General features: G+C 39.3%; 1 protein-coding gene across 2 annotated transcripts in view; it reads left to right on the top strand.

The window, feature by feature from the left end:
- akap12b (A kinase (PRKA) anchor protein 12b) overlaps nucleotides 1–16,941 on the top strand; it is a 74,871-nt gene extending 57,930 nt beyond the window's left edge. The window contains exons 1-3 of one of the 2 annotated variants that reach the window (XM_079830615.1): nucleotides 1,120–1,436; nucleotides 7,509–12,074; nucleotides 15,444–16,941. In XM_079830615.1, coding sequence (XP_079686741.1) covers nucleotides 1,412–1,436; nucleotides 7,509–12,070 — 4,587 coding nt within the window. In that variant the 5' untranslated portion in view covers nucleotides 1,120–1,411 and the 3' untranslated portion in view covers nucleotides 12,071–12,074; nucleotides 15,444–16,941. Of the gene's footprint in view, nucleotides 1–1,119; nucleotides 1,437–7,508; nucleotides 12,075–15,443 lie in introns of those variants that run through there. The other variant, XM_079830614.1, reaches the window with a different exon arrangement.
- Nucleotides 16,942–19,336: the final 2,395 nt, after the last annotated feature.

The raw sequence follows: 19,336 nt of genomic DNA, 5'->3' as shown, positions 1-19,336 counted from the left end.
CAGCTGTGGTTAGAAATATGAATTGCCATTATATGGCTGGTTCTCTGATTTTTTTTTTTTAGAATTAATAATTTTCACTCAGAAATTGCTAATATATTTCACAAATTTTTACAAATGATGAGCAACACATTGAATTAAACGATTTTTTTCAACTAAACAGACTGAAAGAGTATTTTCCTGCAAAACCCATTCCTTAAATGAATAGATTGTTTGCTAACTGTGTGATTTGTATATGCACATTTCTCCATAACTTGGAGAAAGTCACCTCACAAATTTAGCATTTTCTGTAAAGCTGCTTTGAAACGATATGCATTGTGAAATGCGCTATGCAAATAAAAGTGAAATGAAGTCCAATAATCGTTTTTTTACAGTGTAGTTTTTTTCACTTGCATTTGGCTGGTGTGGCAAAAACTTAGGTACATTAAAGGGATAGTTCACCCCAAAAAATTAAATATGGGTAACCAAACAGTTGATGGACCCCATTGACTTCCATAGAAAAAAATAGTCAATGGGGTCCATCAAGTGTTTGGTGACCGACATTCTTCCAAATATCTTCTTTTGCGTTCAGCAGAAGAAAGAAACTCATACAGGTTTGGAACAACTTTAGGGTGAGTAAATAATGATAGAAGGGTCATTTGTGGGTGAACTATCCCTTTAATACAGCCGAGCGGATGGGATGTTTTCTTTTCAGGCCCATTGACCAAGAGTGTTGTGGAGAAGATAAATAATGAGCTCGGAGGGAGCAGAAAGATAAATATATAGGAGAACATATTGTGGAGGTCCTTGTTTCACCCGTGTCCATTTTATATGGAGCCTGCTGTTTGGGAGACGGGAAGGGGAGATGGAGCTCTCATCATAATGCAGAAATGCCTTTGATAACATGAGGAATCCTCCCTCCCTTCACACACACATACACATGTTTTAACTATGGCTTGAGGATTTCTGTCATTTTGAGCAGGGAAAGAAAAAGTTGGGAAATGGAATGCTGAAGTTAGTGTGGGTGGAGGGAGTGTGTGAAGAGGAGTGGAGGGGGAAGGAAGAGGGAAACTCATTCAGTGGAGAACAGCTGAGGAGGAGGAGTGGGGGTGATGGGGTGGGGGACATGGGTGGGGTGGTCCCACACAGGACATGTGTCAGTGTCTGTTGAAATGTGTTTTACCCTCCCGCTCTCCTCATTCTCACCCAGAAACTCAGAAGAGGAGACGCCTGGCCTCAGCACGAGCTCCCAGGACAGAGAAAGAGAGGGAAACAAGAGTGTAGCTTTAAAGCCTGATCAGCTGATCTTAGTCTGAGAGGAAGCAGGACATTTACAAGAGGGGAGTTCAAAAACGCATCACTGTCATCCAGTTCAAACAGAGTTGTTTTTTTTCTTCTTTTTTTCTCCTGAAAAGTCATTGCAAAAGTTTTTGAAATGCTTGGGACAATAACTCTAACAGGTAAGACACATCTCAAATCTATGGCTTGTTGTAGTTGGTGTGGCGTCAATAGGGAACGATAAGAATTGAAACTGTAGGAATTTCTTTATCTTTATTATTATTATTATTATTAATGAAGTTATTTAGTAAAATTGTGGATGAATTCTAACACAAGATCTGTAGCCTATGGCATCATTGTGGCTTCAATATTTTTTAAAGTGTTGCTTATATCTGTGTATGTTTAATGATTTGGGCATTTCATTGATTCTCGGTCTTTCTAGAACCTAAGAAATATCAGGAATTCTTGGAAGGTTTCCATGTTTTCTGTGTATTGGCAGGGATGCTTAGAGTAGTAAAGTCACATCTCCAGTCTATGAATGTGACGCATTGACCATTAAATGTGGTCCTTTTCTATTTTACAGCTCATATTGTACACGTAGTATGAGCAATAAGGACAGCTAGGTGGGTTGATGGGCTCCAGTGGTCTCGGATGTCCTTCTTTTTAAGGAATTTTAATGAGTTTTTAAGCCCTTCAGATCTTAGTCGGGCTCTCTAGAGGTGGTGTGGGTGTATGGGATTGATTACCTTGACTTCACATGACTTCAGAAAGTGTTTTGATTAGCTGGGGATGTTTATTAGGACTTCCTTGTGGATATCTTTAATGTCAGTTGAATCTATTTAGTCCTAAATCGGCCATTTAATTTGACTTATATTGCGTGTATATTCTCTAAAGTGTAGTTATTTAGGAGGAGGGGTCGTTGGCCTGGTGGGGGTCCGGCAGTCAGTCTACAGCTGAGCTTTCCTGTAACTTCCCTAAACTCACAGACTCCACTAATGAACAGCCTATATTTGCATGTAACAGCAAGGGGTAGTGGGTTGTTGGCCATTACCTCAGGCCCATCTCAACAAACATCCGCTCCTCCCCCATATCTCTAGAAAGCCCAGCTATCACGCCACTGTGATTTCAGATGGCATCTGCCCCCACCCATTCCCAAACACTCACCCACAGTTTCACACTTTAGCAGCCACAACAGACACGCTATTTTGAATTCCTTGGCTCGAGTTTCCCCAGTATGAGCCACCATTGAGACAAAGGCAAATGTAGGGCAACTGGTGAGAGTCTTTGACCCATTTTGTCTTAAATGCGACACCAGTTGAGGCAACAGCAACGTGCGTCCTTTATATCCTTACACTTAACTTCATAGTCAAAGGGTTAGTTCAGTCAAAATTCTCATCCCCTCAAGAGTTGACCTCCGTTCATCTTCAGAACACAAATTCAGATATTTTTGATGAAATCTGTGATCCCTCCATAGATTGAAACGTAATTGCAGCTTTCAAGGCCCAGAAAGGAAGTAAAGACATCATTAAAATAGTCCCTTTCGACTCCAGTGGTTCAAACTCAATGTTATGAAGCGACGAGAATACTTTTTTGTGTCCAAAATATAAAAAAAAGACTTTATTCAACAATCTCTTCTCCTCCGTGTTACTGTCCTACACCATTTACATAAGCACCAAAACGCATGCATGCACTCTAAAAAATGATGGGTTGAAAATGGACATTAATCAAACATTTAACCCAACCGCTGGGTTAAAATGACCCATCCACTGGGTTAAAACAACCTAATTGCTGGGTTAGTCCATTTTCAACCCAACTTGGGTTGTTTTTAACCCAGCATTTTTTAGAGTGTGTGATCATGGGATCGTGCTCGGCCAATAGTGAGCCGGCGTTATGCCGTAAAACCCGGAAACCCTGTACTTTGGGAATAGCCCAACAAAGTGAACAGCGTCAGAGACTGTCATGGAAGAGAAGAGATTGTTGAATAAAGTCGTTATTTTTGTTTGTTTTTGTGCACAAAATGTATTCTCATCAATTCATAACATTAAGGTTGAACCACTGGAGTCACATGGACTATTTTAATGATGTCTTTACTGCCTTTCTGGACCTTGAAAGTTGCAATTACTTTTCAATCTATTGAGGGGTCACAGATTTCATCAGAGATATCTTCATTTGTGTTCTGAAGATGAACGGAGGTCTTACGGGTTTGGAATGACATGAGGGTGAGGAATTAATGACAGAAATGTCATTTTTGGGTGAACTAACCCTTTAAAACTAAGAAGAAACACCCAGAAGTTTGTAAAATAACATATAAAGATTAATTAAAGAGCGTATAATCTGTAGTGGCAGATTTATCAAGTCCTATATAATGTAAACAACCACACAAAAAAAGAACATGATTGTGTGTTTAAGGCGGGTTTCTAGTGTAATGATATGTCCTCTTTGTAAATGTTTGTCTAATTATGGTGCTACTCTGACATTTAGATCCCACCCAACTTTACCACTTTTACAAACACACTGCACGACCAGAAATGTTTCAACTGTAAGCCTTACTGCTCGTTTTACTAATTTACTCTTCCATATCACCAAGACTGAGACATTTCTGTTTGGCTTCCCATAATGCCCTTTTCCCATTTCACAATAAGGATTTTAATCATGGTAGTTTAGGTTCCAGGATGGACAATAGTGAGGGCCCCCCACCCTTTTAGCCAAAGCAGGAAAAACCAGGGGCCCATTGTGAGACAAAGAGGACAACACAATACAGTCTTCCTAAGCTGAAGTTTAGATTTTGGTTTGTCTGCGGGGGGGATGGTTTGTTGTATTGTAGGGGGATGGAAATGCCATTGCATCCCAGTACCACATTGCATTGTGCAAATAGGTTGGTGCTTCGCTAAATCTAAAGCATACAGTGGTGCTTGAAAGTTTGTAAACCCCTTGCAGAATCTGTGAATAATTTTGACAAAATAAGAGGGATCATACAAAATGCATGTTATTTTTTTATTTAGCACTGTCCTGTATAATATATTTTACATAAAATATGTTTGCATATAGTCCACAAGACAAAACAACATCTGAATTTATAAAAATGACCCGTGCAAAAGTTTATGAACCCTTGATTCTTAATCCTGTGTGTCTTTCCCTGAAGATCCACGGCTCTGTGTGTGTGTGTGTGTTTTGTGATGGTTGTTCTTGAGTCTCTTGTTTGTTCTGAGCAGTTAAACTGACCAACGTTCTTCAGAAAGATCCTCAAATTCTTCAGTTTCCAGCATCTTCTGCATATTTGAACCCTTTCCAGCAGTGACTGTGTGATTCTGAGAGCCGGGGGTGAAAACTTATGGAATTTGAAGATCAATGTAAATTGTCTTCTGTTGCTTCTGAAGGGCAGCACTAAATGAAATAGTTTTTTAAACAAAATAAAAAAAATTGGGCATCCTCATCCTGTGAAAAAGTTTTCACCCCCGGCTCTGAATGCGTCGTGTTTCCTTCCGGCGCATCAGTGAATGTTTCAACCTTTTTTAATAGTTGTGTTTGAGTCCCTCAATCGTCCTCAGATCTCAGAATCACACAGTCACTGCTGGAAAGGGTTCAAATATGCAGAAGATGCTGGAAACTGAAGAATTTGAGGATCTTTCTGAAGAACGTTGGTCAGTTTAATTGCTCAGAACAAACAAGAGACTCAAGAACAACCATCACAAAACACACACACAGCCGTGGATCATCAGGGAGCGACACACACCCACACACACTCACACACACACACACACAGCCGTCTTCAGGGAATGACACAAGATTAAGAATCAAGGGTGTGTAAACTTTTGAACGGGTCATTTTTATAAATTCAGCTGTTGTTTTTTCTTGTGGACTGTATGTAAACATCTTTTATGTAAAATATCAGTATATTCAGGACAGTACTAAATAAAAAATAGCATAGATTTTGAATGATCCCTCTTATATTGTTAAAATTATTCACATTTTCACAGATTCTGCAAGGGGTTCACAAACTTTCAAGCAGCACTGTATTTTGAAAACATGGATCTCCATTTTGTTTTAAACCCACAGAAAATGGACGGATGCATTTAAGAGTGATTTTCCACTGAGTGGCCACAACACGATAAAGAGCATCAGTATTTTATTTTAATGACCGTCTACAGATCTGAAAATGTGAAATGATGGAAGGCAATATATAAGTTGTTTCAAGGCTAGGGTAATCAATCCAAGACTTTACCAGTCACATAAAAATGAAATTGTTTTAAGCAGTGTATAAATCATTTTGATCTCTGGCTTAAGTTGATTTGGTAGATAAATGGGTTTGCTGGCCCTTTATCTCGGCCTGTGTCATACAAGTGTGTAGGAAGGCAAGTAATGTGATATCCATGCATTAAAAATGCTTGGAATTTGTTTTTAAAGTCACTGGGTGGGTTTCAGACCCCAGAGCAAGAGCAAGCAGAGCCAGATGTGAATGGTCCCTTGCTAGGTTGGATGTCAAAGGGAAACTGGGCCTCCAGGAGGCCCACACTACATCAGCTCGACTCCCTCTTCCTAGCCCCACACCCTCAAAACTGACCCACTCCTGTCAAAACACAGATAGACAAGGGAGGAATTTAAGTCATCATAAGTGTGTGTGTGTGTGTGTGTGTGTGTGTTTGTGTTCTCTTGTTTATCCCACCTGTTGCAATTTTAGTCTAGCATGCTTAAGAACTGGGCACATATGCAGGCTTAAGTTGATTAATAAAGTAAAATTGCAAACCCACCCCATTCATTATGTGTTTGCTTTGTTTTATTATATAAGGTCAATTTCATAGTCTAAAAGTTTGGCAACAAAGCCTGCATAACTGTGAAGCTTACAACATGGAAATTTTCCCTTTTTGCCTTGATGTTAAATCTTGTCATCATAGCCCAGCTTTTATTAGGAAAGAGACCAGAAAATGTAAACTTAATATCAAATTGCCATCATATGCCTGATTAAATCTGCACGGGGGTGAAATGCTTTTGCAGGCATGTGGCTCTGATTTCCTTCAACTGCCACAACCCTCCATCTTGAATTAATTATATCACTAGATCATGTATTTTGCTTTTATTACTCTAACTTGTTTTTCTACACTGTCGTTTTGAGAATTGGCTATCCATAAGAGACCAAGGAGTTTTATAAGACTTTTGTGATGTCAAAAGTACCGACTTCAATACCAAGTCGGTACTAAAATTTTACAAATGTGACGATACCAGCGTTTCCCTCTAGCATTTTGAGCACTGTTGAACAGATTCTTAAACACTTCTGAATGGCCATCGTGATCACAAGCTCAACATGTATGTCTCTGATTGACCATGGTGTTCACAAGCTCAACATGTATGTCTCTGATTGACCATGGTGTTCACAAGCTCAACATGTATGTCTCTGATTGACCATGGTGTTCACATGCTCAACATGTATGTCTCTGATTGGCCATGGTGTTCACGTGCTCAATATATATGTCTCTGATTGGCCATGGTGTTCACGTGCTCAATATATATGTCTCTGATTGGCCATTGTGTTCACATGCTCAACATATATGTCTCTGATTGGCCATGGTGTTCACAAGCTCAACATATATGTCTCTGATTGGCCATTGTGTTCACATGCTCAACATATATGTCTCTGATTGGCCATTGTGTTCACATGCTCAACATATATGTCTTTTGATTGACTTTTATATGTTGAGCGTGTGAACACAATGGCCAATCAGAGACGTATATGTTGAGCGTGTGAACACGATGGTCAATCAGAGACATATATGTTGAGCGTGTGAACACAATGGTCAATCAGAGACATATATGTTGAGCGTGTGAACACAATGGTCAATCAGAGACAAATATGTTGAGCGTTCGAACACGATGGTCAATCAGAGACGTATATGTTGAGCGTGTGAACACAATGGCCAATCAGAGACGTATACGTTGAGCGTGTGAACACGATGGTCAATCAGAGACATATATGTTGAGCGTGTGAACACGATGGTCAATCAGAGGTGTTTAAGAACCCGTTCAACAGCGCTCAAAATGCTAGAGGGAAATGCTGATGTCGGTCCATTTTTAAAATGTTATTTTTGACAACACTATAAAACTTTACAAGTGTTATGATATTTGATCATCTTTTAACTCATAACATACTTGATGATTCCACTGATGATGGTTTGATGTATGCTATTTGTGAACTTAAACAACTGTAACTGAAAAAATGATACAAGAAACTTTACTAAAACTTTCTATATATTTCATTACAGTTGGCCAGACAGACACCATCTCCCAAAAAGAAGAGGGCCCTGAAATAATTGAGGTGCATCAGGAAGAGGTTGCCCCTCAAGTTAATGGAGAGAAAGGAGACGATTCTGCGAATGCAGATGAAATTACAACAGCAGAAGAGAAGGTGGTAGAAGAGAAACAAGAGGAGACAAATGAGGTGGGCTTCAAGAAGATCTTCCGTTTTGTTGGATTCAAGTTCACGCTGAAGAAAGACAAGAATGAGAAGACTGAGCCTGTGCAGCTGCTGACAGTGAAGGAAGCAGAGAGTGGTGCAGATGCAGCTGCTGAGGAAAAGAAAGAGGAACCTGAAACAGAAGAAAACAAATCTGTGGAAGACAAATCACCAGAAACAACAGAAAAAGAGCAGGAGGCCACGGCTGAAGAAGTGACTGACGAGACAGAGACACCAACAGACCAAACTGTAGTTGATGCCCCATCAGAGACTGAAAAGGCAAGTGAGGAGGCAACTGAAAAATCTGCTGAAGAAACAATATCAGAGAAAGAACCAGAGCCAGAAGTGCAAACTGAATTGCCCACAAGCCCACCCTCTCAAGAGACACAGAGCCCCTTTAGGAAATTTTTCACTCAGGGAATCTTTTCTAACCTGCGGAAGAAGACAAGCTTCAAAAAGCCCAAAGATGAGGAACAAGTCAAAGAAAAGTCTGCAGAGGAGGACATTAAGGAAACCGAGGAGACAGCAGAGGTTGTTGAGGCTACAGAGGAAGCTAAAGTGGATGCAGAGAAAGAACCAGCTGAGGGTGAGCAAGTAGAGAAACTCCCTGAAACAGTTGAAACTAAAGATGAAACGGCAGCTGAAACAACTTCCACTGAGACCGAAAAGCCACAAGATCTTAAAGCAGAGGCAAGTGAAGCTGAAACTTTGACTCAGACTGAAACTGCTGAAGCTCCATCTGCTGAAACTGCTGATGAATCCCAACCTATTGATGATGCAAAACCAACAAGTGACAAGCCAGAGGTTTCAGAAGAGGTGACCACTGAAGCTGAAATCCTGTCATCTCAGGAGAAAGCCAAGGTACAGGGAAGCCCACTTAAGAAGCTGTTTACAGGAGCAGGACTAAAAAAGCTGTCATCCAAAAAGCAGAAGAAAGAGAGTAAGAAAGAAGCTGAATCAAAACAAACAGAATCAAGTGAACAAGCTGCTGAAAACATCCAGTCTTCCACTGAGACCGCTGAGCCCCAAAAACCTGACAGCGGAGCATCTTCTCCAGAAGAGTCTATTGATAATCTCGTAGGCGAGGCAATTCAAGCTGAGGCGGCTCAAGCCATGGAGCCTGATGGTGAACCAGTCACTTCTGACAGTGAGAAAAAGAAAGATGGAATCTTACCATGGTCCTCTTTCAAAAAACTAGTCACTCCAAAAAAACGAGTCAAAAGGCCATCTGAGAGCGAAGATGAAGCTCCTGGAGACAAACCCAAATCTTCTACCCTGTCTTCAACTGAAAGTGCCGTCTTCGATGAGAAAACTGATGAGCCTAAACCTTCTGAAGAGGTCCCATCTGAGTCTAAAGAAGAGCCAGAATCTAAGGCCGAGACAAAAGTTGAGAAGCCTGAACCAGTTGCAGAGGAGCCAAAGAGAAAAATGGATACATCTGTGTCCTGGGAAGCTCTTATTTGTGTGGGATCGGCTAAAAAAAGGGCCAGAAAAACGTCTGATTCTGATGACGAAGAACCTAAAATTGAGGAAGAAGTGCAGCAGTCTGGAGAAGAGCAGACGAAGGCTGCCGAGTCCCCTCTTGTAAGCTCTGGCGAAGCTGACCATGAGAATTTGGCTTCTTCCCCCGAACCAGAGGAAGAACTTGTGTCCACCTGGGAGTCCTTCAAAAGGATGGTAACTCACAGGAAGAAACCTAAAGCAGAAGACAAGTCTGATGAAGCCTCAGGCCCAGAGCAGACAACCTCTGACAGTGAAATCCCCAAAGAAGAATCCTCTTTCTCTTTGAGGAAGTTGATTCCACGCAGAAAGAAGAAGTCTAATGGTAAACAAGAGCAGGTTTCTTCTGACGTTGGCTCTGCAGAGGATGACTCTGACACTCCAGCTGTGGTGCCTCTTTCAGAATATGACAATGAACCAGAAGTTGCAGTTAAGGCAGAGGAGGTGAAGGAGGACTCTGCAGCAGTAACTCAGGCAAAGGCCTCATCTGAGGACAGATCACCATCTTGGATCTCAACCACGGTGGAAAATGTTGACGATGAGACAGAGGGAAAGCAATTGAGTGACATACCCGAAGAAGGAGACACAGCTGCCACGCCCAAATCAGCCGATAACACCATTGCAGAGGACATTGTCGAGTTTACATCGGAAGCAGTTACAGCACTTGAACAAGTAGAGGAGACTGAAATGGTTTCTGCTGCTTCACGCATTACAGCATCTCCAATTACATCAGGTGAGACAACCCCTGTTCCATGTGATGGTGTAGAGATGAAGACTGATGTAGTACTACAAGAAGCTGTGGAAACTATCAGTGTTACCACAAGTGCCATAGCTGTCACCATGACTAAGGAACAGGAAGAAGTAGTTACCGTCATCACTGATGCGCTTCTGGTTGAGTCAGCCATCAAGGAAGAGAAAACAGTCTTGGTTGCACATGAGAAAACAGAGGCAACCGCTGTTTGCACCGGCCTTGACACTAGTGAAATAAAGTCTGTTGAAGAAGAAAGCCTCAATCAGAAGCATTCAATAGAGTCAGTCACAGTTGTTACTCAGGCACTGGTCACAGATTTGGCTGTTGAAGACAAAACACAGGAGCTTGAAAAGGCCAGCGTGACTGAGGATGAAGTTCACGAGGCTCAGATCAGTGGAGGTCAAGCAGAGCCCTTAGAAAATGCAGTTGAGGAGAAAGCACAGTTTGAAGAGATGAAGGAGATATCCGAAGCTGAGACTGTGACTGATCTCCAAGAAGTAGCAGCAGTCAAAGTAGCGCTTATCAATGCTGTACAACAGGAACCAGAATTTCTTGAAGAGCCGTTGGTGGGAGAAAAATCCCCTCTGGTTGAGGCCGCAGGTCCTGTTGAAGTAACCGTTGAAGAGTCAATCTGTGCTCAAACTGTAGAAGTCACAGAAGTTGCTGTTTCTGAAGGTGAGAAAGTGCAAGAACTGGAGGGCGTTAAAGAGGCAGTTGCCACTGTTGAGGTAGCATCTGTAGAGGAAGTCGCCATGGCTGTAGTAGAGGAGGCCATGGCATCCCTTCCAGAGGTGCCTGCTTCTCAAACTTCTGGCTCTACGGAAGATCGCATTCCTGTTGTGGCCACCACTGAAGAATTTTCAGTAATCAAAGAGACTGTCTGTGTTTTAAGCTCAACATCTAAGATGACAGAATCCCACTCTGCAGATCTAGCTCATGAAACTGTTATGGAAAAGGTTCCTCTTGTTATTCCCACTGGTGACCACAATATCCAGGTTAGAGTGAATGATGTTGATGTTGTCTCTGCTCAAGGAGTCATTGAGGGAAACTTTGAAGTAGCCTCAACAAAGGTTAGTGTTGTGGTTGAGGAAGTTATTGAGCATGTGGAAGAGGAAACTGAGGTAATCCAGGCAACCCAAGTGACAGAGGCAGAAATCATTGAGAAACAGAGCAGTGTTATTGTACAAGAGGTCATTCAAAACGTTGTAGAGAACCTTGCAGAACACGCAGAGCAAAAAGTCTCTGAGAAGGCTTCTGAGGAGTCAGTGGAAGTCAAACTTGAAGAGCTCCCAGTGGTTTCGGAAATTATTGATGAAAAACCTTCAACAGAAGTCATTTCAGAGGAAAAAGCTCCACTAGAAACAAGCCCAGAGAAACCAAAGGCATCTGACGATATCTGCAAAGACGACAATGAACAAACTCGCATTGTCACAGAGAAACCAATAAAAACAGTCAATGAAGCCATCCTAGTTGCTGAAACAGTCCCAGTCTCAATCACAGATGAAATCCGTGCCCAAAACGAGGAGGTTGCCACAGTCTCTGTGGAAGATGTGCATCAAGAAACAGAGGTAACACAAAGTGAAGTCGAGCTAAAGCAAGCAGAAGAGACCCAAGAAAGTGAAGAAGGAAAAAGTCAAGTTGAGTCAGTTTCCACGGAATTGCCGTCGGAAATCCAGCAAGTTTCAGAAGCCAAACCAGAAGAGAAGATGACAGAAGCATCTGCAAGTCAAGACCAGTTCGTGGCTGAGCAGTGTCAAATGGCACAGGAGGTACAGATTGAGACCGCACAGGAATTTAACGTGGGTTTCATAAATGTCATAAATGCAGATGATGTACCAGTTCAAGACACCGAGACAAACATGAAAGAAGATGGTTCAGAGGGTCAGGAATCAGTAGTAGACAGGCCTCAGAAAGACTTGGAAGAGCCTCAAACGAAGGTTTCAGCACAGGACACGACAAACCAGGGAGAGTCCAGAGATCCAGATTGTCAAAAGACGGATGCTAAAAATGTATCTGCCAAACTGGAGACTACTACTGAGAAGACAGCAAAAGCCATTGCAGTGGAGGAGGACGGGAACGAGAATGAGCCGGTCTCCACAGAGGTTGCCACAGTGTCATGAGCAGGTTAGTCTTTATTCATTTATTGAGATTTGTGTAAAGAAAAACAAATTTTCAAATGTAGTTTTGTCCATCACAACAAACGAGAAACAAGTTCCACATTCCTTAGTAAACTTCACAGTCACCGTTTTTGCATGGTGCCTTTTTAAAAGCATCAATGGATCTTAGTTTTATTAGGGGTGGATTTTCATTCGGTGAGATGAAAAAGCTTTTGTTCCATGTACCAGTAACCAAGGGACCTTCGATATCAAAGCAGGAATGCCGCTGCCTGACCCTTCACTTTGTATGCTGGGTCTTAAAGGGAAGCCGTGTGAAGAGAGATGAACTTGTGCTGAAAGACCGAGTATAATTCCCCACCCCTCCCTAATGCACACTCCTATTCTCTTCCACTCATGAAAGCTTTCAATATGTAGTTAGAGAACCAATTAATTTGATAAGATACACTGTATGATCAAATACAATCGATGGTAGTGTCATCAGCATATGGGCTGATAAAATGATAAAAGGTTTATTCTATGATATTGATCGTTTATTATTCATGCAATTAAATAAGTCTTAAAGTACTGAATGAAGTACAATGCTACATTTTCCCAAGGGAATGCTAGGTAATAGTAGTAGGGGCACTTGAAGGGTAATACTACAGTACAGTAAGTACAGTCTTCATCAAATACATGTTGCATATGGACAGATTGTAGTACGATTAATGTGTTTACATCCAAGCTACAATTGCATTACCTAGATTAATTAAAAAGATGAAGACCTTTAAATTGCGCATAAAATACTTGATATCTGTAGGGTACAATAGAGCTAAAAATTTGCTTTTTACATTGATTTTGTGTGAAAATAAATCATAAAAATGGTTCATTTAGTTTAAAAATCTTATAAATGTATGAGGTGGCGAGGGCAAAAGACACACAGTATTGATATAAATACTAAAGTAGCTAAAATAATGTTTTTAATAATGTCTAAGTTATTACTTAGTATTATAGTTTATACTATTTTCAGTTTATTTAGATAAATAATTAATTTCTGTTTAATAAATGTCCTGTCATTGAAATATGTCAATATAAAAATGTATTTTAAAAATACGTTCAATTATTTTAAAAAGTAAAGATTCTGAATGAGATCCCATAATAGGTTAATATAGATTTACAGTAGTAACAATAAATGATATTTTATTATATTATATGATTAATATCATATTTGTAAACGTGATTGTTTCACACAGTATTGATACAAGTACTGTAGCTAAAATAATGTTTTTAATAACGTCTAAGTTAATACTTTTTAAAAATGTTTGCACTATTTTTAGTTTATTTTTGATAAATAAAATAATTTTGTTCAATAAATATACTGTCATTAAAATATGTTCATATAAAAATATATTAAAAAAATACAGAAACAAAGTAAAGATTCTGAAAGCATTGAATGAGATTCCATAATAATTTAATATAGATTTAGAGTAGTAACAATAAATGATATTTTATTATATGACATGATACATATATTTTGTAAATATGTTTTTATTATAAATATGGGTATTATCCCAATTTAATGTATGATATGGTAACACTTATGATATTCACTAATAACTCAATAAACTCATAATTAATTTACTGTTTATTAATAGTTAGTAAGGTAGTTGTTAAGTTTAGGTATTGGGTTTGATTAAGGGATGTAGAATATGATCATGCAGAATAAGGCATTAATATGTGCTTTAGAAGTACAAATAAACAGACAATATCCTAGTAATATGCATGCTAATAAGCGATAATAATGAACCCTAAAGTAAAGTGGTGATATGATTTTTCCCATTTGAATCGACCCGTCATGTCAACAAATGTTAAAGTCAGCCGGTTATTTATTATCATGTTAAAGGGTTAGTTCACCCAAAAATGAAAATTCTGTCATTAATTCCTTACCCTCATGTCGTTCGACACCCGTCAGACCTCCGTTCATCTTCAGAACACAAATTAAGATATTTTAGTTGAAATCTGATCGCTCTGAAAGGCCTCCATTGGCACAATGGCACTTCACACTCTCAAGACCCTTAAAAGGTACTAAAGACGTCGTTACAAAGTCCATCTCACTACAGTGGTTCTACAATAACTTTATGGAGTGACGAGAATAGTTTTTGTGTGCAAAAAAACCCTAAATAACGACTTACATAGTGATGACGATTTCAAAACACGGCATCATGAAGCTTCGAAGCGTTATGAATCAGTGAGTCGATTCAGCAGTTTGGCGGTTTGACACACGATCCAAATCATGATTCGACTCACTGATTCATAACGCTTCGAAGCTTCATGATGCCGTGTTTTGAAATCGTCATTAATATGTAAGTCGTTATTTAGGGTTTTTTTGCGCACAAAAACTATTCTTGCCGATTCATAAAGTTATTTTAGAACCACTGTAGTGAGATGGACTTTGTAACGACGTCTTTAGTGCCTTTTAAGGGTCTTGAGAGTGTAAAGTGCCATTGAGCCAATGGAGGCCTTTCAGAGCCATCAGATTTACACTAAAATATCTTCATTTGTGTTCTGAAGATGAACGGAGGTCTGACGGGTGTCGAACGACATGAGGGGAAGTAATTAATGAGAGAATTTTCATTTTTGGGTGAACTAACCCTTTAATTATTGTCTTTCGCCCCGACAGCAGATGCGCTTGATACCCCAAATACCATATTTTACATATTCTTGTGTTATTGAAATAACTTTTGCTTTAATTACCCTTGAACAAAACTGAGAATCATTAAGAAGAACTTTGTCTCAAAATATATTGATTCTTATTTGCTACTTAAATCTACAAAAAAATAAAAAACATAGCGCTGCTGCCCACGATCGCACAAATTTCCACGTGCATCTTGAAAAACGGATGTTTTGGAAAGTGCTTAGAGGAGAATAAAACCAAAGTAAAGTTATTATTCACATTCACAATAAAAAACGTGCATAATCAAAGGCAACTCCATGTACCTATTAAAATAACGACACTGTTCAATGAGCCCTAATGTAAAGCGTGTCCAAAAAAAGGAGGAGGATGGGAGAAGAGAGCTGGGTGTGTCTGCTAAATGTTTGATGAGTGCTAATGCAGCACTGCAGTAGAGCTGAGGCTGCTGATATACAGCATCGCTGCATGAGCTTTGGCGCAGGGCTGGCTCTCGGCTCTCTCACTGGTGACTTGTGCTGAGTCACACGGCCTTGGCTTGAAGACACAGGAGATGCAGTGCAGATGGAAAGAGCGGTGTGTGTGCATTTAGGTGAAATGATAGTAGCTTGTCAAGCTAATTGATTAAAGAGCTGTGAGAAGAGCAAAGGGAGTCGCAGCGTACATGATAAGATTTGCTGTTTCTCACCACTTTCCTTTTGTGTCTTGCAGTCTGCGTGTAAAAAGCGGTCACATGACTGGGACGCCGAGCTTTCTGGAAAGCAGGACGTGAGAGGCAGCCATGGAGGACACGGAGACCAAGAGACTACAGTTCAATCTCTCTTCTCTCTCTCTCTCATTTAACCCTTTCCTAATTCCCCTTCACTCTGCTGCCATATCTCTGAGGTCTCCAGCCTCGCCGGACTTATCAAGGGATGTCCCCCCTATTCCCACTTTCCCAATTTTTGCCAAATTGCTTCAGATGCCATGTTTCCCACGTGACATTTTTTTATTATGATTTTTTATCAGTTGTTTAGCGGTCTGTCGAATGGAGAGAATATGTACGTGTGGATCTTGTATGAGCTAATGTGTGCTTGTGATGTTGGAGTCGGAGGGTTGTTATTTTGTATATTGTATTTATATCTAAAATATTCTCTCAAAAAAAAAACATTCTAACCTTCTAAAAACACATTGAAATCGTGACGTCATGCTGGTGTAAAATTACAAAATGTTACTTAGACAAGTTAGTTGAACAAATATGGTACAGATACACCTCCTCGGCTGTAGTACATGAAAAAAACACACACATGCTGTGGCTGCGAAGATGTGAAAATGAACACAATATCCAGCCGTTATCATCTCCATTCTCACTGTAGATATACCACTTTTCTGTCCCTTACTGTGAAATGTTGTCTTTTTATTGTGTATATTTATCATGCAGCGATTTTACCATTGATGCGTGACATTTGAGATTTTAAAAGTCTGTTCGATTTGATTTTGCTTTAAGTGGTATCCTGTGAAAATAGACGATCATGAGGACGCCTGCATGAGTAGGGAGTGTTTAAAAAAAAAAAAAAGTGCTCTTCACTGTTTGACGGCCTTAGCGAAACGCATGTTTTAACACCTAAAATGCACACGAGGTTAGAGGAAAAGTCAGTGTGCGAGGAGAAATATATTCACACCGTCTATTGGTGGACTCTCCAACACAGGTTGTCCAGTTACACACGGTTTAAATTCACAGATATTCAGTAAAATAGTGTTGGATATTTTCACATTTCTAATCTCTGTACCAAGGAGTGTAGATGCCTTATTGTCAGTCTCTGAAATTAGTAATATTATAGCCATACATGCAATGTGAAATGTGCATATTTGGATGATAATGGTGGTAAACTGTAAAGAAAAAGCAAATGACAGTCTGAACAGGGGATGCATTATCTTCAGTAGAAAAACAGCTCTGCTACTTCTGTCACGCTTGTAATGAATGACACACTCGTTCTTTTCCTAGCTTTTTATAATACAGTCTACTGTGAAGCTCTTTAACATTTGTACAAATTGTATACCTATGTACTTTAATTCATGTTGTAATATTAACAAATAACCAATGAGAGCATTAAGGAATGTTATATACCAGTAGCATGAGCCTCACCTCTTTTTGTATTCTTTAAGCTGTTAATAGTACGGATACAAAATCATGTCTATATTTCATTCAAATAAAGCTAGTGTAAATCAAGCTGTTTCTGTCAGGTTGTGTTTGTGAGTGTGTATCGCCAGGTGGTGGGAGGATATAGAAAATGCATTGGCATAAGTAAAATGCTGGGAATATTTATGCAGGGTTTTAATAGCTTTGTGCAAGTTTTGGTGTAGTGGCGCCATCTAGTGCCTCACATAGCTAGATTTAAACCAATACATAAACCCATGTTGCATTTCTTTCCTCACAAAAATAAGCAGCACTATTTCATAATATTATGTATATTATAATCATTTTTAATATTATTAGGTGTGTATCTCTGATTGTAAATTTCACATGGATGCAAAGGCAAAAATATGTTGCATTATGTGAAAGATCCACACAGTTGTACTAAACATGACTATAAAAGTGCCTGTAATGGAGAATGGGTTGCTTGGCTTAAAGTTTGGCGTCTGTAAAGGCCCGTTCACATCAAAGTTAATGATAAATGTATAGTTCTAAAAAATCGTTCTCAATATTAAAAAATAGCACAGTTCACACCACAACTATAACAATCACGGCACAGAGAAACGATATTGTTGGAATCACTTTCAGAACAATTTTATCCAGCAGATGAACTATAGAAACAGCCAATCAGAATCCGTCCTGTTGTAACGAGCTCGCGCATTTAAAGTGACAGACAAGCAAACACTTAGCATAAACAAAACGATCTGGTCATTTGGTGTGTGCGCTAATATAGTTCTCTTTATAGTTATCCTTATATATAGGCCTATCGTTGTTGGTAGAACGATAAAGGCCCGTTCACACCAAGGACGATAACTATAATTATAATGTTAATGATATGTATAATTCTAAAAATCATTTAAATAGCATTCCCACCACAACTATAACGGCAGAGAAACGACATCGTTGGAATCACTTTCTGGGGTGCGTTTCCCAAAACCATAACTTAGGTCGTTGGCAATGGGAAATTGCATTGCAACCAACAAAGTTGCTAACTTAGTTAGCAACTATGGTTTTGGGAAACGCACCCCAGAACGATTTTATCCAGAAGGTGAACGATAAAAACATTGAGAGCAAATCAGAATCCATCCTGCTGTAACGAGCTCGCGCATTTAAAGTGAGACAAGCAAACGCGTAATAAACAAAAAATATTGTCAGTTGGTGTGTGCGCTAATATAGTTCTTGTTACAGTTATCCTTATATCGTTGTTGGTAGAACGACAAAGGCCCGTTCACACCAATAACGAAAAGGTAACGATAAAGCTCTAAAAATCGAGTTCACACCACAGCAACGATAAAGATACAGAAAAACTATATAGTTGGAATCACTTTCAGAACGATTTTATCCAGCAGATGAACGATAAAAACATTGACAGCCAATCAGAATCCATCCTGCTGTAACGAGCTCGAACATTTAAAGTGACAGACAAGCAAGAATAAACAACGATATCATCAGTTGGTGTGTGCGGCACGCTAATATAGTTCTTGTTATTGTTATATTTATCGTTGTTGGTAGAACGATAAAGGCCCGTTCACACCAAGAACGATAACTATAAAGGTAACGATAAAGATATAGTTCTAAAAATCGCAGAGTTCACACCACAGCTATAACGATAAAGGCACAGAAAAATGATATCGTTGGAATCACTTTCAGATGATTTTATCCAGCTGATGAACGATAAAACATTTACAGCCAATCAGAATCCATCCTGCTGTAACGCGTGAAAGTGACAGACAAGCCTAGAATAAACAGAACAATATCATTTGTTGGTATGTGTGCTAATATACACTGAAAAAAAATGATTCGTTAAATTTACTAAATATTTTTATCATAAGTGGTCGCAATCAATTTATTTGATCTCAATTTAAACAAAAACACATGCAATTCCCATAAAACCAATTTATTTTTTAAAAATCAAAAAACTAAATTTAAATTATTTAAACGAGCACAAATTAATTATGCTTAATTTAATCGGGCCATAATAATTTTTTTCAGTGTAGTTATCTTTATAATTATCGTTCTAGCAACAATAAATATAAAGATAACTATAATGAGAACTATATCTGTGCCGATATTGTTCTGTTATTCTAAGCGTGTGCTTGTCTGTCGCTTTAAATGCTCGAGCTCGTAACAGCAGGATGGATTCTGATTGGCTGGATAAAATCGTTATGAAAGGGATTCCAATTCTCTGTGCCGTTATCGTTATAGCTTTGGTGGAAACGCTACTATTCTTTAATACTGAGAACGATTTTTATAACTATCTCTTTGTCGTCCTTGGTGTGTGGGCCTTTATCGTTCTAACAACGATAAAGATAACTATATTAGCACACACCAACGGATGATACCGTTTTGTTTAGTCTAAGCATTTTCTTAGCTGTCACTTTAAATGCTGGGATTCTGATTGGCAGTAAATGTTTTTATCGGATATTATCAT

The sequence above is a fragment of the Gobio gobio genome, assembly GCF_949357685.1.
Source record: "Gobio gobio genome assembly, chromosome: 12".
NCBI lineage: Eukaryota > Metazoa > Chordata > Actinopteri > Cypriniformes > Gobionidae > Gobio > Gobio gobio.
Note: the sequence above shows the minus strand (reverse complement) of the source record. Positions and strands in the feature narration are given on the sequence as shown.